This window comes from Muntiacus reevesi, chromosome 1 (genome assembly GCF_963930625.1).
Source record: "Muntiacus reevesi chromosome 1, mMunRee1.1, whole genome shotgun sequence".
Classification (NCBI taxonomy): domain Eukaryota; kingdom Metazoa; phylum Chordata; class Mammalia; order Artiodactyla; family Cervidae; genus Muntiacus; species Muntiacus reevesi.
In genome coordinates, this window is record NC_089249.1 from 198,237,233 (window position 1) to 198,262,544 (window position 25,312).

Consider the following 25,312-nt stretch of genomic DNA (forward strand, 5'->3'; position numbering starts at 1 on the left):
GCTGACAGGGTAGCACTCTGAACTGAGTGCCAGGAATGACCCCTGAAGAGCTGATACTGGGACCCAAAGGATAAGAGGGAGCAGGTCTCACAAAAAGCAGGGCAGGAGTGTTCTAGGCAGAGGGGCTGGGGAGTGCAAATCCTGGAGGTGGGCTTGTCTGTGTGTTTAGGGATGTTAAGGCCAGTGTGGTTGGAGACGGTGGTCAAGATCTGGGAGGAGTGGGGTTGGGACAGCCATCGGGGAGCAACTGCAGTGGGGAATGTGGGTTTATTTGATTCCCCAAAAGTGCTGTGGGTGGTATCTCCCTAGTCATGTGAAACTTGCATCTTCTCAGGACTCTTAGCTGGGGAGAACTGCCCGCTTCCTGGCAAACATCTGGATAGGCCTTCAGATTTCTTAACATCTGCCCCATGAGAGGGACTTCCCTGGTGGTGCAGTGATAAAGAATCCCCCTGTATATGCAGGAGATGCAAAGACACAGGTTCTATCCCTGCGTCGGGAAGATCCCCTGGAGAAGGAAAATGGCTGCCCACTCCAGTATTCTTACCTGAAGATCCCACGGACAGAGGAGCCTGGCGGGCTATAGTCCATTGGGTGGCAAAGAGTCAGACACAACTGAGCACGAGAAGGCCCTTGGCGTTGAGTGTTCCTTGCAAACCAGAGGGCTGGCTTTGGTTTTTCTGGGTTTTTTTTTGGTCACCCCATATGGCATGTGGGATCTCAGTTCCCTGACTGGGGATCAAACTTGAGCCCACTGTATAGCCGAGAAAGTCCCGGGAGGGCTGCGTTTGAAGGGGAGCGAGGCCTCACCCCTCCACACTGCCAGAGCTTCAGCCCTGCGGTCTCCCCCCTCGCAGGCTGCCCCACCTCGAGGTCAGTCAAGTGGTTAATGCGGAAGGTTAAGAAGCTGCGGCTGGACAACGTGAACACAGGACATTGGAGAAGGTAAGGGGCGCTTGGGGATCCCTGGTCGGAGGCGACATCGCAGAGGTTCCCAAATTTCTAATGGAATCATAGGTCTGGAGGGTCTAAGACAAACTGGCTGTTCCCAGCTTTCTGGTTTTCCCCACAGTGTGCTTCTGGCTCTTCTGTGAGGGCAGCAGTGTGGGCTGGCAGGGTTACTCTGCCTCAGCATTTAAAAAATAGATTTTTATTTATTTATCTGGCCATGCCGGGTCTTAGTTGTGGCCTTCAAACTCTTAGTTGAGGCATAAGGGATATAGTTCCCTGACCAAGGATCGACTCGGGCCCCCGCCATTGGGAATGTGGAAGTTCTAGCCTTGATATTTTCGCCACTGGACTAGGTCCTTCAGTGCCTGCCCTGGCATTGCAGGAGTGGAGCATCCACCCCCACCCCCAATCATGACAACCCCAGGTGTCCCCATACATCACCCAGTGTCCCCTGGGGAGGGGACTGAGAACCACTGGCCAGATGGTCAGGATGTGGGCTTGGGGCTCCTGCCCTTTCTTGTGGGGAAGGTTGGGTGGGCCACTTGACCTCAGAACCTGCTTTCCAGTCACCTTTAGGGAAGAGCCCAGAACTCACTTCCCAAGGTTTCAGTGAGGATCAAATACAATTATCCTCACAAGGCTCAGTCACTCGTCTGTTCTACGTGTGGGGCCTGACACGAGAGGAAGGGACCATGAAAATTCCTCAGCTGAGCCGATCTCAGTCAGTATCAGTTTTCTGATCTGCAGCTGCTGCTGCTGCTGCTGCTAAGTTGCTTCAGTCGTGTCTGACTCTTGTGCAACCCCATAGATGGCAGCCCACCAGGCTCCCCCGTTCCTGGGATTCTGCAGGCAAGAACACTGGAGTGGGTTGCCACTTCCTTCTCCAATGCATGAACGTGAACAATGAAAGTGAAGTCTGTCAGTCGTGTCCGACTCCCAGCAACCCCATGGACTGCAGCCCACCAGGCTCCTCTGTCCATGGGATTTTCCAGGCAAAAGTACTGGAGTGGGGTGCCATTGCTTTCTTTTCTGATCTGCAGGCTCACCTGCTTTCCATGAGTGCAAGGATCGGGATGGGGTGGGCAGGAAGGGAACAAAAGATGGTTCTGGAAGACAGGGCTGGCATTAAGTGCGTGATTTGTTTCCCAGATGTGACTCTGAGCTTGTGTGGTGCCCGCGCATTCGGGCGTCAGTTCCTAATGGGGCTGGAGTCTCCTCTCCCCTGTGCACCAGGTCTGGGGTGGGCATGGGCTGGGCTGCTCATGGACTGGTAGAAGCTGAAGGCCTGGGCGGTGCAGGGGGTGGCCCTCATAGAGTGGAGGATGGCCTGCTGTTCCGGGGGAGCCCCCAGCAGGAGGGGTGCTATGAGGTCCCTAGGCCGCTCCCAGGCGTTTCTGAGCATGGTGGCCGTGGCCCCCACCTCCCTTCTCCTGGCCCCTCCTGCCTTCTTGCCTCTGCCTGCTTCCCTCATCACCTGGGACTCTGGCTGATACCCCGGGGGCAGGTGGTCCCAGCTTGAGAGGCTCTGGGCGCTACAGAGCCCATGCGGCCCCAGCACTGTTGGCAACAAGCTCCCATCTCAGAAGCCGAGCGGGCCTTGACAGCGACCCTGCTGGCAGGTCCTGACCTGGGTGCTGGTGGTGGGTGGTATGGGCTGTGGGCCGTCCTATCGATTGGCAGAAGGAAGGCGTAGGTGGGTCTGACCTAGGTGGCTTGGAATCCACTTTCATTTCCCCAGCTGTGTAAACTCTTGACTCAAGAAGCTGAGTCCCAGCTGGCGCTGAATGAGGAGGGCCGGCACAGGCTTGCTTCCCGAGGGCTGCATTCTGTTCACCTGTTCCCCTCTCCAAGCCTCTCTTTCTGCCCCTTGGGAGGAGAGAGGCGAGCTGAGGGCCAGGGCCCAGCAGCAAGTGTTGGCCTGCCTGCAAGCTTGGGCTGCCCAGCCACGTCTAGAAGGTTCCTTGAAGGTCCTCCCGATGTTTCATTTCGTTTCTCATCTCCTGGATCGTGTTTTTGCTTCCTGGGCTCTCTGCACTGATCGGAGGCAAGATCATTTTTATTTTCCTTTGCTGTGGACATAAGCCATGAGATTCCATGAGGGTTTTTGCCAGGCTTACTTTCTGCCTCTGGGGCTCCCCATGGGAGCACCCGAGGCCAGTTTGTTTTTCTGCTGTGATCGCAGCTGGAATTGTGGTGGCAGCATTGGGGGGGGGGGGTGCGGGGCTTGGTGGTTAGGGGACTTGCCCTGCCTTGGTTTTCTGAGCTTGTTGCCAACAGTGCCGGGGCCGCGTGGGCTCTGTAGCGCCCAGCTGGTCCTGGCCCGGCCCCTTCCCAGCCCTGCCTGTGGCCCCTGCTGCCCTCAAGGTAAACCGCGGCTCTGTGACAGGCCAGGACAGGCCATGGGTGCCCCTCAGCAAGGGTGCCATCCTGCCAGGGTTTGCTTTATTTGACCCGAGGGCCCCAAAGGCTCTGATGGTCTGTGGTCCATGTCTTCAGAGCCAGTGTGGGGGCAGCTGAAGTGTTTGGGGTGGCAGGCCATGTCAGTTTGTTGCCCCTCCCCCAGCTCAGCTGGGTCAGAAAGGACCAAGCAGGGGCCCAGTTGGAAAGAGGAGTCTGAAAATCAGCCTACAGTGGGTGGTCAGCAGCCATGGGTGCCTCCCCGTGTCTCTTTCTCCTGTCGCCTCTCACAGCGGGCAGGGATCTTGTACTAGTAAAGGGCAAAGCCTTCTGGAAGTCTTAAGGCCCCCACGTGAAGGTGGAGCCCTATCTCTGTCCACGACTTCTTGAAAGCCAGTTCCTCCTAAAAGGGAACATGTACGTGTGCCCGCAGAGGCACTGATCCCACAGGATGAGGTATCCAGGAGTCTAAGCAAGACCTTTGGCTCTTTGGTACCCTCACAGGAAATCCAGGCTGGCCTGCCCATGTTGGCTGGCCTCACCAGATGACCCTGGCTCTTCTAGAATCAGGTCACCAAGGCTGTGTTTAGATTTCCATAAAATAAATATTTGCCTGGCCAGTCTAGTTCAGTCAAGAAGCCGCTAGTGCAGGGGGTGGGGAGGGTGTTAACACAGCAGCAACCTTTCCTGGAGTGGGCGGAGCGAGTGGAGTGGCCTCTGGGGAAGGGGTGCCTGTCCATCCTCTCACCTGAGGCTCTCGGATGACCAGCAGATGTCTGCCTGGCTCTCTGAGCCCCTCTGGTGAGACGGGACAGCTTCCCCTGCTGGCTGGTGAGCTGATAGCATGGGCCACGAGGTTTGCCCACCTGCCCCTTATTCTCAGTTCTTGGGGAATGAGAGAGTGTCTCCTGGCGGAGATCATTACCCTGTGGCTCTCCAAGGAACTCCTCCTGTGCGCCAGGGGCCGTGTGAGGTTCCAGGGACACTGCCGCGGCCAGGACAGACACAGTGTGGGGGGGGGTGGTCCTGGGCAGGAACAGGCAAGAGATCCGTGAACAGTCACCATGACGAAACACTCTGAGGGTGGAGCCGCTAGGGGGCAAGTGAAAGATGGATGGACAGTTTTGGTCCAGATGGCCATCCACAGCCCTGACAGACATTTACACTGAGATCTGATTAGAAGCTAGTCCAGTATGGAGTGGGGCAGAGGTGTTCCAGGCAGAAGGCCAGCACAGACAAAGGCTCTGGGGTGGGAAGGAGCCTGGCTTGTTTTCGAAGCTGACAGAAGGCCTAGATTGATGAAGGTGGGTGAGGTTTGAATGCCTGGCAGAGGTCAGAGGGCAAAAGCCAGCAACGGCCATGTGAGTGCTTGGTTTTACCCCAGCTGAGTGCGGAAAACCAAGGAAGGGTTTTAAGTCGCAGGATCAGGTTTGCAACATGTGTGAGGTTGAGCTGGGAGACAGTGGCAGTGTTTCAGCCAGGAGGTGCTGGTGGTGGGGGTCTGCGGGTTCGTGGCTTGAAAGAAGTGGAGGAATTTGAGGCATCCTCAGGGGGCGAGGCAGGGTGCCCAGAGGTGGGACCTGACCAGGGGAGTTGGGGGTAGGGGGCAGCTTGTGAGCGGAACTTGGGTGCCACCCTGCTTCTCATCATCTTCCCGCCTGTCCTTCCCTCTCTCCCCCACCCTCCTCGTAGCTTCTCGCTGAATTCCCAGGGGGTGGAGAGGATGGCCACCGGGGTGCCGACGTCTGAGCGGGGCGACGCGGCGGAGACGGAGGACCCAGCGTCCCGCTTCCAGGTGCAGAAGCACTCGTGGGAGGGGCTCCGCAGCATCATCCACGGTAGCCGCAAGAACTCGGGCCTCGTGGTCAACAAGGCGCCGCACGACTTCCAGTTTGTGCAGAAGACTGACGAGTCAGGCCCCCACTCCCACCGCCTCTACTACTTGGGTAAGGCCCCTGGACTCCCCGCCCCCACGCCACGTTTCCGGGCCAGCTGTTAAGACGTCCTCTCATCCCCAGAGATCAGTGAGTCAGAAGGTCCAGACAGAGGCCTGGGCCTGGGGCAAGCTGTTCCACCAATGATGTGGTCCCACCCACAGGTGACAGCTGTGAACAGTGACAGCCTGGGACCAGGGTTCCCCAGGGCCTCAGCTGTGTGGTGGCCAGCACAGAGGGCAGTCCTGCCCCATCCATGTAGTAGCAGTTCCAGGTTTGGGCCTGGTAGGTGGGTGCAAGGCCCTGGAATTGTTTCCAATGCCTGTCAGCTAGGCCCGCCCCCTGAGTCACTTCCCAGCAGCCTGGGCTGGGCCGGGGTGGCTGGTGAGCAACGTGACTCCCCACAGTGGGAGCAGAAGGTCACTCCCGTGGAGGCTGCCGGCTCGTGGTGTGTTGAGAAGGACCTTGAGGCTCGCAGAGAGGTGGCACAACTGCATCACCATGGGCGGGTGGTTGGGGGTTTGCTCCCCCAGCCCTGGATTCCTGGATAAGCATGTCAGTTGCTGCTCACTTCCGCCCCCTGGGGTGTGCCTCGATGCAGGGCTTCCTACGTCATCAGCAGTTACTTCTGCGCTTGTGTTCCCCGCTGGCCTTTGGGGCATGGTGTGGCCTCACACACACACCTGTGGCCTCGACAGCCGACAGCCGGGCCCCAGCCTGGCTCCTCGGAGATGGATGACAGATACCTGCTGAAGAAATGAATATTGCCTGAGGGTCTTCCAGGCCAAGAAGGAATGGCGCCAGTCATGTTCGTTTGGACACAGCCTGACCCGTGATTGTTGCTCCGAGGCAGGTTTTTAACCCCAGCTCTGAACCTCCGGGGCCAGGTCACCCTCCACATACCCTCAGCCTGACCCTGGTCAGCCCTCGGTCAGTATTGGAATGAGTGATGGAGCGAACGTACAAGTGAAGGTCACCCCCCGCCCCATGCTGCCCTCACGCCAAGGCCCGTGACAGTGACCGCAGGGGCTGCCGGGGCTCCCCCCCCCACCACAGGGGCCCGCGTGCAGGCCAGATGGCAGCTTGGCAGGCGGAGTCAGAGAGGAGTGGTCTAGAAGGGTCGGTGCGCGGCAGCCGCTGTTTTTAGAAATCCAGTTGTGCTGGTGTGCGGCCACACCCGTGGGTGTACAGACCATATCGGGCGGCTTTCAGGCGTAACTGGGACAGAGGTTATGTGGGCTGCACAGCCAAAAATACTTACTGTCTCTGGCCCCTGTGGAAAAAAGTTTGCCAGCTTTAGCCTAGGAGAGATTAGGGCGGGCTTCAGGTTTCATTTACCCCGGGGAGAGGAAAAAGAGAGGACTGAGTGCGGCCCAGACTCTGACTGTGGCAAGCCACAGCCTCTCTTTTTCTTTTTCCTGTGGTTCTGTGTTCCCCAGTCCCTCCCCTGTCCTGCATGCAGTCTCACTTGGGTCCCTCGCTCGCTCAAGTTCAAGTTGCCCTCCCAGGTCAAGGTACTTGTAAGAGTGTCCCAGGACAGATGCTGACACTAGTGACCACTGACCTGGTGGTTTAAAATGACAGAAGTGTATTTTGTCTCAGTGCTGGAGGCCAGAAGGCTGAAAACAGTTTCTCGGCCAAGAGCCGGGTGTCTGCAGGGCTGGTCATCTTCCTGAGGCTCAAGGGGTGGGGGGATGTGTTCTTTGCGCTTCCGGCTCTTGGCAGCCATCGGTATTCCTCGGCTTGTGGCTGCATTGCTGCAGTTTTTGCCTCCCTGGTCACATTACCTTCTCCTCTCCTGTGTGTCTGAAATCTCCCTGCCTCCCTCTTATCAGACTCATTAGGGCCACCTGCATAATCCAGCCTGATCTCCCCAGCTCTTTACTGTAATCCTATTGGTAAAGGCCCTCTTGCCAGGCAGGTACCATGTTCACCAGCTCCTGGAGTTAGGATCCAGGCGTCTTTGGGAGCCATCATTAAGCCAACCACAGAGCTGCTGAAAGGGCAGAAACGCTCTGAGTTACTCAGCCTCATAGTAAAGACGTGGGTGTGTCAGGGACCTCTTCCAGCCTGCCCCTTGCCTCCTGACACTGAAAAGCCTGAGCTAAATGGAGTCCAGGCATCTGCTTCACGTGTTTCTCTCTGCGGCTCCACCCTCACTTCCCACCTGCCTTCTGCTGCCACACTCCCAGGGTCACACGTCTGGTTCCAGCCACCAGCAGAAACGGACCACCTTTCTTTGAATATGATGGGCTCGATGTAGGTCAGATGTCCGCTCCTCTGGTCGGCCTTGACCTGTGCATGGGTCTGGGCCTGGGGTCTGCAGAAGGTTCTGAGAGCCCACCCCAGAGGTCTGGGCCGGCTTCAGACAAGGGCTATAGAGCCACTGAGACCCCAAAACGTGCCTAGAACAGCCTAGAGCCATCCTGCTTCTCTTGGACTAGATCACCCTTGAGCTGATCCAGTCTGTATCACTCAGCACCCTGGGGTGCCCTTGACCTCACATCACGTCCAGGTTCCTGGATCAGGTCTCCCCCAGGCCCCCATGCATTTATAGCTCAGTGCTGGGGGAGTGCTGGTAGTAAGACACTTTTATGGATTGAACAGAAAGGACCTCCCAGGTTGATGGCCAGCCTGCTCTGGTGCCCTGAGCATGTGGCCTGTCCCCCTGTTCCTCCGGGACCCCTGCCTCCCTGGCGGGCCCCATCACACCCCTTTGGGAAGTCTCTCTTGGAGCCCAATGCATGTGGGACAGAGCAGAGAAGGGAATGTGCCTGCTGCTGTCTCGGAAGACGGGCTCCGGTTCCAGGGCTTCACTGCTCCTAGTGGGTCAGCTCTTCCCTGCTGCAGATGGGTGTTGCATGTCCAGTGGAGGAGGGCACGGGGCCCCAGATGGCACTGGGAGTCCCTTCGGGCATAAGGGAGATCTCTCATATTCTGGGTCCAGGTCCTGGGCCACCTGACATGCTGGGGGGGCTCTGGGGTGGGGTGCTGAGATGGTGGAGCCGGTACGAGAAGCGACAGCAGAAGTCAGGGGCCATGCTCAGCCATCCCAGACCCTCACTGTGCACACAGATCCCCATCAGCACCAGGGCCTGGCAGCTGCCTCAGGGAATGTGCCAGAGCGTGTGTCCCTTTTCATGTCCGTGCTTCTTAGTCAGTGGGGAGGGGAGGTGTCTCTGGTGTTCTTTGGTAGGACTGCACCACCAACTTCCTGTCTGGAAGGCTTGGGCTCCCAGAGAGTCTGTGGACCGGGGCTGTTCAGAGCCCACGGCGCTTAGTTGAGAATGGCTACCTACCCCCACCCAGCTGTCCACACTGGGCCTTGTTTGTTGTTTAATTGAGAAGTAATTCACGTCCCATCAAATCCCTTCTCTTAAAGGCAGACAGCATGGTGGTTTTGGGTACAGTCACAGGATTGTGCAACCATCCTCACTGTCTAGTTCCAGAACATTCCATCACCCAAGGCAGTCCCCATCCCCGTGAGCGGTCACTCCCCATCCCAGCCCCCAGCCCCGGCAACCACTGACTTGCTTCCTGTCTCTGGACTTGCCTGTTCTGGACATTTTAGAAGAAAGGAGTCACCCACCACATGATTCCCATCCCCACTTGTCTTGTGAACTTGGGAAGGAAGATGGCCCCATGGGTGGCCCGGGTGGGCGGGTCAAGTCCATGCCTCTAGCTGGGAGTGAGTCTAACTGCAGCAGCTTAGAGCAGCGGTCCCCAGTGATTTTGGCACCAGGGACCAGTTTCATGGAAGACAGTTTTTCCACCGACTGGAGGTGGGATGGTTTTAGGAAGATTCTCATGAGGAGCTTGTAACCTGGGTTCTTCTCGTGTGCAGTTCACAGTAGGATTTGCTCCTGAGAGAATAGTGCCGCTCATCTGACGGGGGCGGGGCCCAGGTGGTAACACAAGCTAAAGGAGCGACTGTAAACACAGATGAGGCTTTGCTCACTAGTGCTCCCCTCCTGATGTGAGGCCTGGCTCCAAACGGGGCTAGGGACCCCTGGCTTAAAGTCCTTAGATGTTGAATTGTGAACACTTCTCCCTTGTACATCCAAGTTAGCTCTGCATTTTCACTTCTTTTCCAACTATACTTCATGAACAAACTGTCACGAGTCGAAAATGCAAGTCGCTTGCTGTATTGAGAAGCTACCTGTAAGAGTTACTGCAGTGGGACGGGTATTACTTGTGAAGCTCTGTATGAGGACAGGAGACCAGTACCAAACCCAGTCTTCCTCCTGGAGGAGTTTGGGATTGCAAGGGGTCAAAGAGAGGTGCCCACTCTGTGTGATCTGCTGTTGGTCATGGTGCATTCCTGGGCCACAACCTGCTTCCAGGGAGCCCTGCTCCAGTCCCCCATCTTGGTACCTGGAGAGCTGGGACCCCCACACTCCCCGAGAGAACCATCTTGTTCCCACTGCTAACATTCTTAACAGCCATCATGCCATTGTCCATCAAGGCAAAGACACTGGGTTGGAAGATGTGTCCTTGCCATATTGGCTGCTATCTGTGCTGAGCACTATATATTTCTTCCCTCACTCACCCACATGGAGTTCTCCCCAGGCAGCCACTCTGGTCTACAGATCAGCGGCTCTCAGTCAGGTGCTCCTGCCCCAGGAGATGATGCTCAGTCGTGTCTGGGGACATCTTGTGGTTGTCACACTGATGGGGCTCTTGGCATCCAGCAGGTAGGGCCAGGGAGGCTGCTTCACACCCTCCTGTGCCCAGGATGGCCCTGCAGAAGCTGACTAACCTGGTGTCAGCACTGCAGAGGGGGAGGGGCTGGGCTTGAATACACTTCTCCCTGTCATTCTGGAGCTTTGCCCTTCCTCTGATCCAGGACTAATTCCTGGCCTTTGCAAGAGTCCATAGTATAGCAGGATACACGACCTGAGCCCAACCTGTGAGGAGTTGGGGATCACTGAGCCCCCATTTTTTGTCCTCTTGGGTGCTTTTTGTTCAGTAACCGAGGCTGACATATTTGGCTCTAACATTTCAGGTGGAGAAGCCTGCTGCTCCAGCTGGCCAGTGTAAATTCTATCTATGGATTCTCTGGGGAGGGATGTGCGACCTAGGGGCTGGAGAAGCAGGAGGAGCCAGCCAGGCCCAGTCCCCAGGAGCCGTGGGGAGTCTCGGTCCTAGGCCTGTCCCACCTGAGGCTCTCCTCTAGCGCTGGGCTAGGCTAGAGTTGGCAAGGGCAGCCACTCTGCTTTTCTCTCCCCTACAAGGGATGCCTTACGGCAGCCGAGAGAACTCCCTCCTCTACTCCGAGATCCCCAGGAAGGTCCGCAAGGAGGCGCTGCTGCTCCTGTCGTGGAAGCAGATGCTGGATCACTTCCAGGTGAGCCTCGTGATTGAGTCGGGCCCTCCCCGTGGCTGAGGCAGGCAGGTGCACTTGGCCTCCGAGGGGTCCCAGCCTTACCCCCCAGGAGGAGTGCCCGGCCCTGGACACCTGCCCTACGCCCGCCCTCCCCTTCCCCCGGGGCACCCGAACTGCAGCGCAGGCTTGTGATGACAGCGCCGGCTGGAAGCACCTCTCCCTTTAAAAGCCTCATCAAAAGCGTGAGAGTAACTTGGGCTTGAGGCCCTTCTATAGACGTTTAGCTAATGACCCATGTGGTCCAAGTCACCTCGCTTCCAAAAGAGGATGTGACTGGTGAGCAGGGAGAGTGCCGTTTGTACTGGTTTACATTGACTGCTTTTGGATCGTAAATATATGACAGTACTCCAGGGAGAGGACCCACGCAGCCCTCTTCCCTTTGCTTGTTGCCTGTCCTGGACAGAAGTTGCCAGGCTCACCAACTCCTATCTGCATGGCTTTCCTTGCAGCGGGGGAGGGGGTGTGTGTGTGCTCATTTTGCTTTGGATTCTGCTCTTTAAAAACACATTTCTGGGATCTCCCTTCTGCGGTCTAGTGGTTAGGACTCCACGCTTCCACTGCAGGGGGCAAAGGGTCGATATCTAGTTGGGGAACTAAGATCCTGCACACCTCGCAGCACGGCCAGAAAAAAAGAAATTTAAAAAATAAAAATGTGTTTCTTCCTTTTAATGTTTCTCTGAATTCCCATGTGGTGTTCAGAATTCTCCATGGGTCAGCTTCATGGTGTCCCCCATAGAGCACCTGCTCACCCGCCCACTGCCCTCCCACCCCAGGTCAGGCATCTGGGTGGTCCTGAATCTGCCCGTCCCTTCCCCTGCACAGAGAGTGGGAACATGTGGTGGTGGGTGGAATGAGCTCAAATGTTCTCACAGGAAGGGGCTGTGATCCAGGACAGAGGGTGGGGGTCTGTAGGGTGGCACTGGTTGGGGGCCTGGCCCTATCTGTCTGGGAGAGAGTTGGTGGGGAAAGGGGGCCGGGGCCCCGGCTGCTGACACTGATGTCCTCCTTGTGTCCTCAGGCCACGCCGCACCACGGGGTCTACTCCCGGGAGGAGGAACTGCTGCGGGAGCGGAAACGCCTGGGTGTCTTCGGCATCACCTCCTACGACTTCCACAGCGAGAGCGGCCTCTTCCTTTTCCAGGCCAGCAACAGCCTCTTCCACTGCCGGGATGGCGGCAAGAATGGCTTCATGGTGAGCCGCACTTGCTGGTGGGGAGGGTGTTTGGGGGGACGGCGGCAGGAATGGCTTCATGGTGAGCTGCACTTGCTGGTGGGGACGGCAGGGAAATGGCTGGGGCCTCCTGCCCCACTGAGCCAGGCCTCTCTGTCTGCAGGTGTCCCCCATGAAGCCCCTGGAGATTAAGACCCAGTGTTCGGGGCCACGGATGGACCCTAAGATCTGTCCTGCCGACCCTGCCTTCTTCTCCTTTATCAACAACAGCGACTTGTGGGTGGCCAACATCGAGACGGGCGAGGAGCGGAGGCTGACCTTCTGCCACAAGGGTGAGGCCGGGTGGGCGGTGGGGAGGGAGACGCGGGGACGACGGAACACCACCACCACTACCTACCAGCCCCCTCCCTGTGCCCCTGTGTGGAGGGTGGGGCGGATGGGAACCCGCTATACCTTGTGATCAGTCCCCACAGCCACCACTCCAACTTCTGCTAGAGACCCTTGCCCCACCATGCACCCCCACCAGACCACCAGCACCTGCTCAGAGCCTGGTCTCCCAGGCCAGCCACCACAACTCCCCACCCCACCCCCATAGTAATCCCACAGAGTCCTGCTGCCTGGCTTTCCTCTGTGTGAATCACCCAGGCCATGGGGGCCTGGCCTGCCCGCTAGATGCTGCCCATCTCAGCCTTCGTACCCCTGCCCCTCTGTCCTCCTCCACACTTCCAGCCCAGAGCTCACCAGACCCGGGCTTGCCTCAGGCCCCTGCCTGCCCAGGGTGATGTCACCCCTGTGCAGAAGCCGGTGGAAATCTGAGGGCTGTGGCTGCTCCCACCTACCATCCTGCCCCAGGGCCTGGTGCCCTCTCGATAAGCCTGAGCCGCTCAGCTGGGGTGCCTGGGACACTGGCCATGTGCTGAGACGTTAGCTGTCACAGCGGGGCAAGGATGTTCCTGGCATGGAGTGGGTGGGGTGGCGATACTGCTGTATACCCCATGGCGCCCAGTACAGCCCCCAGGATGGTCCCCAACATCAGCAGCGCCAGGAAAGCAGCCCTCCTCTGAACCAGACCCTCATCTCCCACCTGGCTGTGTCCCCTCCAGGCTTGTCCAGTGTCCTCGATGACCCCAAGTCTGCGGGTGTGGCCACCTTTGTCATCCAGGAGGAATTTGACCGCTTCACTGGCTACTGGTGGTGCCCCACAGCCTCCTGGGAGGGTAAGTGCCTCTGGTTTAAACACACTTAATCACAAGGGACTTCCCTGGTGATCCGGGGGTTGAGACTCTGTGCTTCTACTGCAGGGGGTGCGGGTTTGATTCCTGGCTGGGGAACTAAGATCCCTCATGCTGCAAGGTGCTGCAAAAAATAAATAAACACACTTCTACAAATGCTCTTCTATTAACAGAAGCACAGTATACGTGCTAATCTACCCTTCACGCTTTTCATTTAATGTTAGCCTTGGCCAGCTTGCTGTTGACACTCAGGCCGCTGTTACAGAATGCCACAGCCAGGGCAGCTTATAAACAATGGATATTTATTTCTCACTGTTGCAGGGCCTGGGAGTCCACGACCAAGGCAGATTCGTTGTCTGTGAGGGACTTTCCGTGGCTCCCGGGTGCCGTCTTATCTCCCTGTCCTCATGTGCTGAAGGGGCAGGGAGTTTTCTGGGGTCTCCTTTTTGTAAGGGTACTGATCCCCTTCATGAGGGCTCCACCCTCATGACCGGATCATGTCCCGAAGGCCCTACTTCCCAATACATCACACTGAGTAGTGGGGAGCTAGGATCTGCCATTTGAATTCTGGGGGGATGCACACATTTAGTCCATTGTAATCAGAACACAGAGAATCGGTCCTCTACCTGTGGATGTCTTGAGTGTCTAGAGAGTAGCCCCACTAGCTGAAACTTGAGAAAGCCCATTTGCAGCAGTAAAGACCCATCACAGCTATGAATTGATTTAAAATACAAAGAGGAAAGAAGAGAAAATCCCGCCTTAGAGAATTTCCCAGCTGGAAGAGAGGTGAGTTGAAGTTACATGCACCTGGAAGTTTGATGGGTTTTGCCAGCGAGTTAGGAAGAAGCCGGAGCAGTGGGCCCTTTTGTATCTGTGTTTCTTCGCACTGCCTAAGGTCAGGATGTGTCACCTCTTCCTTGTTCAGCAGAGCACAGTCTGTCTTCTGAGTGAGGGAACAGTCATTTCTGGGGCCTGTGAGTAGCGTCAGACCCTCCACAGCATAAGCAGAACTGGCCCAGGCCTCTGCTGCCCAGAGTCCCTCTGACCTGAGTGCCATTGGGCATGGGGCCACAAAACCCAGGATCCTGGGGACCAGGCTTTGGTGTCCACTGCCGTAGCCATGCACCGCCCCATCGGCCATCCACTCCCACCTTTACATCAGCTCACCTTTTCCTTAAGTTGATTTGTAAAGAAAGCTTCATGGTCCAACCATGAATACAAGGTCGGCCTGAAAATTGTGCAGTGGGGAGAAACCAGTGTCATACACTCTAGCCAGCACCCAGGTAGAGGTTGAATTGTCAGGGTTGGGTAGGCTGCTGGCACTCCTGAGACCTGGCAGGGATCGGCATGTTTCTGGGGAGGACACTGTCCACACTCCTCCGTCTGGCCAGTGATTTTCACCATCGCAACACCTGGTGTGCCTGAGGCCCACCAGGGAGAAGGGCTCCAGGTCAGAAGTCGGGGTCAGGTCTGGTCACTCTGCTCATGACTCTGCCTACCAGAAGCAGGTGACTGTCCCACCCTTCAACTTCATGGTCTATAAAATGAGGTCTCCTCCCTTTATTCCTGTGGGCATGGAGGTGGGCTTCTTCTCTCTGGGGGGCTGTGGTCTCCTGAGCTTTCATGACAACCACAGATGTCTCCAGACATGGCATAGGTACCTTGGGGACACAGATTGACCCCTGCTGTCATCCGCTGGCCTTGATGACATCAGGATTCTTACTCTGCTATTCTCAGCAGCTCAGAACCCCTCAGATAATGCCCCCCACATGCAGGAGCCCAGGGGCACTCACTCCACTTGCTGTAACCAGCACCCTACAGAGCAGCTGTGGAGATCTGCAGGCCAAGTGGGGCTTAACCACATTTGACGGATGTTGTTGGTCCACCCTAGCGAGTTAGACGAGGGTATAAGATGCAGAGGGGACCCTTCTCAGCAACTGAGAAAGCAGTGGCTGTGGGCTCCGTCCCATTGACCTTGGCACTGGCAGCCCCCATGCCGCTTGCTAAGCCAGCAGCTCCTGGCTACTCACTTCCTTCTTGTGACAATGTTCATGGCACCCTTTCTTGCCCCAGCCCTGAGTGCTGGTCTGCTTGGGTGGGTATGACCAAGTCCCACCGATGGGGCAGCTTGGACATCACAGCTTGGAGACTGGATATCCTAGGTGGAGGCATTGGCAACTTTGGGTGTCTGGACCCCACTGTAGAGGAGCAGAGTCCTGTGTGGGCAGGAGTGGGTGACAGCAGGGGAATGCCTGGCACCCTCAGCAGGTACCCCGCTCCTTCCCAGGGTCAGAAGGCTGCAAGACACTGCGGATCCTGTACGAGGAAGTGGATGAGTCTGAGGTGGAGATCATCCACGTGCCCTCCCCTGCGCTGGAGGAAAGGAAGACGGACTCCTACCGGTACCCCCGGACAGGTGAGGGCCTGGGATAGGTCAGGGCCCAGGACAGGTCAGGGCTCGGAGATGTCTGAAGCCTCGTGGAACATGGTAAGGCACCAACCAGGATGGGCCCACAGGACCCAGGCAGGGATAGACCCAGAGAAGCAGGCTGGGCTCGGGAACAACAGCCGGGCCAGCGCCACCATCAGTGGTGACTGGCATCCTGCCTTGGGGCCCAGGAGACAACAGAGCCCTGGGGAGGTAGTGGAGGGTGTGGCCCCTCTGACAGCGCGGGGGACGCTCACTGCCTTGTGAGAGTACAGAGTTTGCCCCGTGTCTCAAGAGAAGCCAGAAATCCAGACTCACCCACGAAATCTCCCTATTTATTTTTTTTAATGTGGACCATTTTTAAAGTTTTTATTGAATTTTTTAATAACATTGCTTCTGTTTTATATTTCAGTTTTTGGCCAAGAGGCTTGTGGGATCTTAGCCCCCCGACCAGGGATTAAACCTGCTCCCCCTGCATTGGAAGCTCCGAGTCTTAACCACTGAACCCAGAAATCTACCAGTTCTTAAACATGTCTCAAATTATTTAAAAATACTTTTAGCAGAACTTCCTTGGCGTCCAGTGGTTAAGACTTTGCCTTCTAATGCAAGGGGGTGCAGGTTCGATCCCTGGTTGGAGAGCTAAGATCCCACATGCCACACTAGGCGCAGTCACACAATTTTAAAAAAGAAAAATGAACTTGGTGAGCCACACAAGATACTCATGCAGGCCAGGTTTAGCATCTTCGGGGCCCCCGTGGAAGCCTCTGATAGACTTGTTCCTGCTGACTGTGGGCCGTGCTAGGCAGAGCCTTCCTGGCAAAACTTCCAGGCCCTGGTATGAATGGGGAGGTCAGTCTTTCCCTTCCCCTGCTGGAAAGGTGAGGAAGCAGAGCTCCAAGATAGCACCTGCCAGAGTGCTAGAGCCATGAGGCCAGAGCTGAGACATGTCATAGGAACTGAATCCCGCCCTGGAGAGCCTGTCTCGGCCACCCCAGCCTATAGGCTGCCTGCCTCCTGACTGCTGAGCACCAGCTGTTGCCAGACATGGGCCCTGTTTCTGCGTCATGGGTGCTTTCATTAGGGGCATGTGCTATCTTTACACCCAGCTTTCAGGGTCTCCCGAGGCAGGGAGATGTCTTCCTCCTGTCTTGTGTCCCCCTGTGATCCCCAACCAGCCCAGGTCTGATATCTGTTCTTACACAGCAAAGATGTAGCCACGTCCCCATTGGGACCATGGTCCAGGCTCACAGTCAGTCCTGCCTGGCGGCCTTTGTTCCCCAGGCCAGAGAGGGTGACACACCCACAGAGGGACCTTTGGACAGTTGGTGCCTTCCCTCCGCCCATGTCAGCTGGGTCACAGCCCGTGAGCATCACTTGAACCCCCCGCTGCCAGCCGCTGCCCCAACTCCTGCTGTCAGCCCTCTTGGTCCACCTGCCAGGTCCACCTCGCTTTCATTTCTGCAGGCAGCAAGAACCCCAAGATCGCCTTGAAACTGGCTGAGTTCCAGACCGACAGTCAGGGCAAGGTAAGTGTGGCCGGGGTGCCTGGAAGAAGTGTCCAGATGAGGAGGGGAAGCCGGGGTCTGAACTGGGAGATCAGGTGGGCCCTCACCCCCCATTCCAGGTCAGGTGCTTCTCTGGCCAACTGAACTCAAAAGAGGCTCCACCCGGAGCCCCGGCTTCCAGGCCGCACCCTTCCACCCATCACCCTGAACCTGGACTCAGACAGGGAGTGGCCCTGAGGTGTGGAGAGGGGACCCCTGTGAGTGAGCTTCGAGCGGAGGCCCTTCAGGGGTTGGGCTGCCCAGAAAGGTGGTGGCTTGCAGAGCTTCTGGAACAGAGAATCCAGGGAGCGGGGGTGCAGTCACCTGGGGGACCTGACCTTAGACCAAGGGTACCCCTGCCCCCGCCTCTGGGCAGTTCCTTATCCATCACCTCAGCAGATGCATCAGTGTTCTGGGATCCTTCTCTCTATCACCTAGTCAGCATGGATGGGGGTCATCATCACCCAGGGAGTCACTCTTCAGGATCCATAGCCAGGAGGGCAGAGGAGGCTGTGGGGAGAAGGGTGGGAGGGGGGACACCCAACTCCACGTGAGGATGTTGGGTGGTGCCTCTCATGGCAGAGATCAGAGCAGGCTGGTGAGCTGAGAAGCCCCTTCGTATTTTAGCCAGAACGGCTTCTTATGTAATGTTTCAGAAAAGTGCCTGAGATAAACTACACTTATTTGCATGATCTAGGGGTTGGTTTTGGTTTGGGCACGAGTAGGACCTAACCAAACCCCTTCCCCACTCCTGACCAGAATGTTCTGGTGGATCCTCCAGGGAACTGTGCTAAGTGGCTTTGCCGAGCCCCACCAGCTGTTGCAAATGGTTCCAGGCCCCCCTCAGACGAGCAGGGTCCTGAGATGGCTGGGAGATTTTGCCCACTAACCCACAGCTGAGGGATGCAGAGGTTGGGGGCATGCCTGAGTGTGGGATGTGCTGGGCCCTGCTGGCCTCTCTGCCATCCACCCTCCCCAGGAGATGCCCCACTAGCCTTGTGTCACCGCCAGGATGCCCCAGGGATCAGAGGCTTGTCTTGTCCAAGGCCACCTGGCTCTTCAGCAACAGCCATGCCAGAACCCTTAGTTTCCAGTCAACAGGCTGTCATAGCAGAGACCCCTGGGAGGCTTCAGTCCCCAAAGTCTGTCATTTGTTCTGGAGGCTGAAGGTCTGAAACTAAAGTGTTGACAGGGCGGCTTCCTCCAGAGACCTGGCAAAAGACCTGTCCCTGGCTGTCCGAGGCCTGGGGATGCCACCTTCTCCCTGCATCGTGTCACAAGACGGGATGCATGGTACCTGTGTACACATCTCCCCTTTTTATAAGGATACTCATCCTGTGGGCCCCCACACCCCAGTATGACCTCATCTTAACTGATTACATCTGTAACTGCCCTGTTTCCAAGTCAGGCTCCCTCCTTGGGTCCCAGGAGTTAGGGCTTCAGTGTGTGGCTCTGGGGAGTTACAGCGCCTCACGGCAGTGGCAGCACATGGCCAGGCTGGATGGTAACCCACGTCTGTCTGTTCCCCTCTAGATTGTGTCGACGCAGGAGAAGGAGCTGGTGCAGCCATTCAGCTTGCTCTTCCCGAAGGTCGAGTACCTCGCCAGGGCCGGCTGGACCCAGGACGGCAAATAGTGAGTGTCATCCCTCAGAGTCCAGGATACCCCTCACAGTCACTTCTGCCCTGGGTTGGGGCAGACACACTACACCAGAGCCCCAAAGCACACCGGGGGCCAGACGTGGCCGGCTGCCCATCACCATGCAGCTCATAAGAATGGCTTTTCCGTTTTTCAGTGAGGCGGGGGCCGGGGGTCCAAAGAGGAGTATTTCATTACATGGAAATGATAGGAAAGCCATATTTCAGTGTCCAGAGATAAAGCTTTATTGGCACATGGCCACACCTCTGTGGCCACTCACCCCACACAGGCAGGGTTGAGTAGTTGAGAAAGGAACAGTGGCCCGTGATGAGGGTATCTGGTCTGTCTTTCTGTTGAGAGTCAACTTTTCCATCTCTGGCCCCAACAGATCTTTGTATACAATACATTGAAGTTGGGACTTCCCTGGTGGTCCAGTGGTTAGGACTCCGCACTTTCACTGCAAGAGGGCAAGGGTTCAATCCCTGGTCTGAGAACTAAAATTCTGCATGCTGTGCATTGCGACAAAAAAAGAAACAAACAGAAAAAAGATTTAAACTAACTGTCCACTTAGAGCAAGATATGAAACAAAGGACAAATAAGGGCTGAAGATTTGGGAGAAGTCGCCTAAGTTCACCAGTGATGCAAGGTGTTTGCAGAACAGCTGGATCGTACAGTTTTGTCAGCACCCACCCCACCCACCTCCCCACCACCCCCGTCTCCCTCCTGGGCATGCCTGCCAGCCAGGGAGGCTTTATGTGCTGTGTAGTCACTTGCTTGTGTCCCTGAAGCCGACAGGAGGAGCCATTCTGATCATGCACACGGACGGGCAGGGGGCGTCTGGCCCCAGCTGGCCTGCACCAGGCCCTGAGCTTCCTGTCCTCCCATCTCGCCCTCCAGCGCCTGGGCCATGTTCCTAGACCGGCCCCAGCAGCACCTCCAGCTGGTCCTCCTGCCCCCAGCCCTGTTCATCCCTACCACTGACAACGAGGAGCAGCGGGCGGCCTTCACCAGGGCTGTGCCCAGGGATGTCCAGCCATACGTGGTATATGAGGAGGTCACCGACGTGTGGATCAATGTAAGAGCTGGGGTGTGCAGGCTCTGTCCTACCGCACCTCCTGGTTTCCCATGTCCCCCGCGCCCAGGTCCCCAGCTCCTCAATGTGGAGAAGCCAGCTCAGGAGGGAGGGTTGGCAGGGACCGCCCTCTGGCCTGGCTGTCCAAGCCTCCCCTTTCTCAAGGAGACACAGCCCAAGTTTCCCCCCACCCACTCCTGCCACAGCCCCCACTTATGACATGTCCTCTCTCTGCCCGAACAGGTTCACGACATCTTCTACCCCTTCCCCCAAGCAGAGGGAGCGGACGAGCTCTGCTTCATCCGCGCCAACGAGTGCAAGACTGGCTTCTGCCACCTGTACAAAGTCACCGCTGTCCTGCAGCCCCGCGGCTACGACTGGACCCAGCCCTTCAGCCCTGGGGAAGGTGAGCAAGCCCAACTGATACTTACTCACCACTCTTGCCTGCGGTTCAAGCAGGTGGTTCAGTGCATAGCTTGTTCACGGGTCCCACCCCACAGGGAGTGGGTGTTTATGATTAAGAAACTGGCCTTTCCTAATGCCGTTCCTGGTCTGGAAGGGCTACCACAGCCACGACTGTTTCTTTTGGCAGCAGGGTTCATCCAGCACCGACTGCATGCCAAGGCCCTTTGTGTACCAAGGCTGTGCCATCTGACCCTTTATAGGAGAAGCTGCCCTGCCCTGCACACAGGGAGGGTCACTGTAGAAAGAGACAAGTGTGGACATCTCTGCTGTAGAGGGGAGGCAGGCAGACATCCAGAGACTGTGAAAGACACCAGGAGGTCCGGAGCACATCAGTGGATAACGTGACACAGGGCAGAGACCTATAGCAGAGGTGGCCACACAGTGCCCCAGGCGGAGAGCACAGCTGGTGCAAAGGCCTTGGGGTAGGACCGGGCCTGGTGTGGGGGAGGGACAGTGAGGAGGCCCGTGTGGCTGGTGCAGAGTACTTGGGGGGCAAGGGAGGGAAGGCCTGGTGTGGTCGGTGGGACCCTCTGGACCGTGAGAAGCATGGGCTTGAACCCAGAAGGCTCAGGAGCTCAGAGTGAGCTGGAGCAAGGCAGGGGAACCAGCAGGCTGTGCCATCACCCAGGCCCACTGGGGGTCTCGGGGCGGATTGGTAACGAGAGGCACAGAGGCTATAGAGCCAGAGCAGTGCATCATCGGCAGGGCCACCAGCCCCAGAGGAGGCCTGTGCAACTCGGCTCCCCATGTGGGCCCAGCAGTGAAGGCATCGGGGAAGGTGTGGGGGCAGGCAGTGGCACACCCACCTCGCAGTGAGTGAGGGGCAGAGGAGTGTCTGTCTCTCCTGGGTCCTCTGGTGATGGTCGCTCAGCCCAGGTCTCTGTTCTGTACACCCTGTGGATCTGTGTAGGGACATCTGACCCTCCATAGGAGACGTTGACAGTAGTTTGCTTCAGACCCAAGAGAATAGAAAAGATCTGTAACCACTGCTCATAAACTGTTTTTAATATAAAATTTCTAACACATGGCAAGAAATGTTACATACTGTTATTTACCTGATAAGAACTCTAAAGCGAGGACTTCCCTGGTGGTCTAGTCGTTGAGAATCCACCTGCCAATGCAGGGGACACAGGTTCAATCCCTGGGCCAGGAGGGTTCCACATGCTGCGGAGCAACTAGGCCTGTGTGCCCTGGAGCCCGTGCTTCTCAGCACAGTGAGGAGCCCGCTCACCACAACTAGAGAGGGCCCACGTGTAGCAGCAAACACCAAGCGCGACCAAAAATAAGTAAATAAGTGTATAAAAATGGAGATACATACCTACCCCCCCAAAAAAAACCCCCAAAAACCTACTGTAACTCCACTGAGCCTTTGCTCAGCCCCAGAGTTTAGTCAAGACCTGGTTCCCAACCTGTCGTAACCAGTCACAAGTCCAAGGCCTGGAAGGAGGTAGTTTGGCCCGCAGGGTTCTATAATAGTTCCCTGATAAGGAATCAAATCTACACCGCCTGCAGTGGAAGCTTGGAGTCAGGAGAAACTCAGAGTCCTAACCACTGGGCAGCCAGGGAAGTCCTGAAAATTGGATGTTTTTGATAAAAATGCCGATCTCAAGTCTGCGTCCCATGCCGGGGGCCCGGCTGTTCCACCTGCCTGTCCCCCAGCTGCTTGGGCTTTGCAGTGAGTCCATTTTGTGCTTTGAGTCCGTGTCACAGCTTCCCCGGGCCCCTTTCACCTCTTTTCCTATCCTTCCAGATGAATTTAAATGCCCCATCAAGGAGGAGATCGCACTGACCAGCGGCGAGTGGGAGGTTTTGGCGAGGCACGGCTCCAAGGTACCCGAGTCTCCACACACACCTGTATACATACACGTGCACAGACACACACACACAGTCCTGACCCCTTCAGACCCTGACAGCCTGTGGCTTCTCCTCCACCCCCACGCCCCCCGCCTGGCCACCCTCTCCTGCTCTGCAACTCAGGGCCATGGGGGCTGCACTTCCCACCAGCAGGAGATCCTGGGTCCGGAAGCAGGGTTGTCTGCGTTTCCTTTGTTGGATCCTGGTGGTTGGGGCCTGGCCCATTCTCCCTGCCACCAGGAGTGTCCACTTGGCCTCCTTCGGCTGCATGAAGCTACCTGTGGACAATGGTGGGGCCCGCCATGGAACCACCCTGCATTCATCACTGGGGGCCAGGTCTGCAGAATTTTCGATTTTATGGAGAGACCCCTTAATCAGACATCCTGGAGCCCTCCTGCCCTCCCAGTTTTTATAAAGGTCTCCTGGTCCAAAGACTCAGACAGACCTAAACTGTCCAAGTGCCCAAGAGGAGATATAGGCTGACCTTTTTAAAGCCCAGAGCTGGGTGGCCTGTGTGCTGCCAAGAGAAGGGGTTTGGGCACTCCTGGGCAGGGGGCAGAGAGGGCATCCATTACAGTGTCAACCTGCACCTCATTTGACCTGACAGCCCCCATTCTAGGCAAGAGCACCCAAGGCACACCCAGGTTAGCACACAGATGTGCACTGTTTATACGGTAGAAAATAGCAGTTTGAAAACACTCGGTCAGGAGACAAGTGACCTCCTTGGGCCTGGGTAATGTAAGGCACTGTGCCCATGACAGTGGGACCACAGCTGTCCCTACTGGGTGGCTCTGCTGTGCTTGAGTCTTGCTCATGGGCTCATGGCCTCACTCGGTCCAGCCAGCCAGGCACTAAGACTGGGTTTCCTTGCTGTGACATGGGGCCATCAAACAGCTCCAACCCTCCCATCTCCACAGCAGTATCTCCCTCAGCACTGTGGACACTCGGGGCAACTGTGGGCACTGTGGGTGTGGAGCAGCCTCCCTGGCCCCCACCCCAGCTGTGATGACCACAGATGTGTCCAGTGGCTGCCAAATGGCCCGGGGTGCAGAGCGCCCCGAGTGAGAACCCCGCTTTAAAGTACTTTGAAGGCCTTTAGCAGTTGGCAGACACACAGGACAGTATTAAAATCTTTCTCTCGGGACTTGCTGGGTGGTCCAGTGGTTAGGACTCAGTGCTCTCTCTGCCAGGGCCTGGGTTCAGTCCCTGGTAGGGGAACTAAGATCCCACATGCCTTGCTCATGGCTGGAAAAAAAAAACAAAAAACTTTTCTTCGTGGTCAAAGTTTAACACTCTGCACACCCTATCTTTTTACCTAGAAATTTTCTTTAAAATAAAAAAGCAACATTATAAGAAAGAAAAAAGGAAAGAATGCCCTTTGCCATACCTGCCCACAGCCACATGCTCCACCCTTGTGCCCCGGGTCTTGAGTGGGTCCCTCACCTGCAGACCCTGCTTCCCACCCACACAGCTTCTTGCAGAGTCTTGGTGACAAAACCAGCACACGACTTAACTACAGGTGGTTTGGGATTTTCCGATGACATCCTCCATTTTCAGAAAACCTGCATTTATTTTCCAGTGAGCACATGACAACCACCATATCAGCATTTGTTGTAAAAATTGAACTTCTCTATACGGTCCCCTTCCATCCTCACCCCAGGCTCCCGTGACCTGCCTCCGTCCTCAGACGTGACCACAGTGGGGAATCACTATAGGTCTTTCCTGTTTGCACAGGAACATGAGTATTTTAGAGGGTTTGTAGGGTTGCACGGCTTCTTGTGGCCCCAGGGAGGTGTTCTGTAAGAGTGGAGCCAGCCTGTCTTTAGGACATTCCAGCTGTCAGCTCTCTCATCTGAAGAGCACTTGGGGCATCGCTGTGCCTTCATATGGAATTTGCCCCTCCACTGCCATCCTTGGGAGCAGTCCCCAGGCACAAAGGCCTGTTCAGAACATCTGCTGCATGGTCAGCCCCACAAGGCAGTGCCTCTTCCGTCCCCAGAACGAGGTTCTTTCTTCCTCCTCCTGAGGTCACTGCCTGAGAACCACGCCCAGGTCTGATGGGCTTTTCCTCCAGGAAATAGCGGGGCAGGGAGTTAACACTTCTTAACCCTGAGCACTTGGGTAAGAGGGTGGGCTGTCCCCACCGGGGACCAGGACTGGGGCCTGCTGGACCCAGGACAGGCCCTCCCTCAGCCTCGGTACCCCCCACACTCTAGACCTTCAGTCCCCCTCCGGCAGCTCTGGGCCTGTCTGGAAGGAGCTGTCCAGACTGGGAGTTCTGATTCCAAGTCGGACCAAGGACATGTGGTTAGCCCAGCTCTAGTGGAGTGGGCTTCTTCCCCGCGGGATCCAGGACCGTCTCCCAGACAGTTCTCCAGCCGGCGGGCTGAAGCCAGCTCTGGGAGAACGGTCCTCCCTGTTCACAGAACACTGAGCCCTCCCAGGGGGCGGGGAGGGAGGCCCCGGGGGCCATGTCACCAGGAGCCCCCGTGCCACCTGCAGATCTGGGTCAACGAGGAGACGAAGCTGGTGTACTTCCAAGGCACGAAGGACACGCCCCTGGAGCATCACCTTTATGTGGTCAGCTACGAGGTGGCTGGCGAGATCGTGCGCCTCACCACGCCTGGCTTCTCCCACAGCTGCTCCATGAGCCAGGTGGGCCCCTCCCCAATGTGCCCTCCCTTGGAACATTCCAGGATATCAGGCAGCAATCTGGAACATGACCACAGGGCCACCCTTGACCCAGACAAGTAGCCAGTGTAGTCTGCTGGCTGTAGGACCAGCAAGATGGGCAGGTCCCTCAGTCAGCACCCAGGGCCCCCCTGATCAGGGGACAGGCTCTTCTCACCTCTCAGGGTAGGGGTGGTGGTAACAGTAGGGTCACACGAGCAAACACACCGCACGGGGTATAGATGGCAGGCAGTTAATGCAGGTGGGGGTGATGGGGGAAGGTGCCGGCACAGCGTGGGTGATGCGAGGCACCCCGCGGTCTCAGCGCCCCATCCTGCCTGCAGAACTTCGACATGTTCATCAGCCACTATAGCAGTGTGGGTACGCCACCCTGCGTGCACGTCTACAAGCTGAGCGGCCCTGACGATGACCCTCTGCACAAGCAGCCCCGGTTCTGGGCCAGCATGATGGAGGCAGCCAGTGAGTAACCCCAGACCCCCGAGACCTTGACCGAGTGCATCGCTGCCCAAGCCCTGGTGAATAACGTGGGTGAGCGCAAGGCAGCAAGCGG

At 56.9% G+C, this 25,312-nt stretch overlaps 1 protein-coding gene across 3 annotated transcripts in view; it reads left to right on the top strand.

The window, feature by feature from the left end:
• DPP9 (dipeptidyl peptidase 9) overlaps positions 1-25,312 on the top strand; it is a 38,287-nt gene that overhangs the window by 3,186 nt on the left and 9,789 nt on the right. For 2 of the 3 annotated variants that reach the window (XM_065917991.1, XM_065917993.1), the window contains exons 3-16: positions 858-945; positions 5,041-5,294; positions 10,517-10,629; positions 11,687-11,860; positions 12,003-12,171; positions 12,943-13,056; positions 15,359-15,487; positions 16,964-17,025; positions 18,577-18,677; positions 19,578-19,755; positions 19,996-20,158; positions 21,968-22,047; positions 24,553-24,726; positions 25,086-25,221. In XM_065917991.1, the coding sequence (XP_065774063.1) occupies positions 890-945; positions 5,041-5,294; positions 10,517-10,629; positions 11,687-11,860; positions 12,003-12,171; positions 12,943-13,056; positions 15,359-15,487; positions 16,964-17,025; positions 18,577-18,677; positions 19,578-19,755; positions 19,996-20,158; positions 21,968-22,047; positions 24,553-24,726; positions 25,086-25,221 (1,903 nt within the window). In that variant the 5' untranslated portion in view covers positions 858-889. The remainder of the gene's footprint in view (positions 1-857; positions 946-5,040; positions 5,295-10,516; positions 10,630-11,686; positions 11,861-12,002; positions 12,172-12,942; positions 13,057-15,358; positions 15,488-16,963; positions 17,026-18,576; positions 18,678-19,577; positions 19,756-19,995; positions 20,159-21,967; positions 22,048-24,552; positions 24,727-25,085; positions 25,222-25,312) is intronic. The other variant, XM_065917992.1, reaches the window with a different exon arrangement.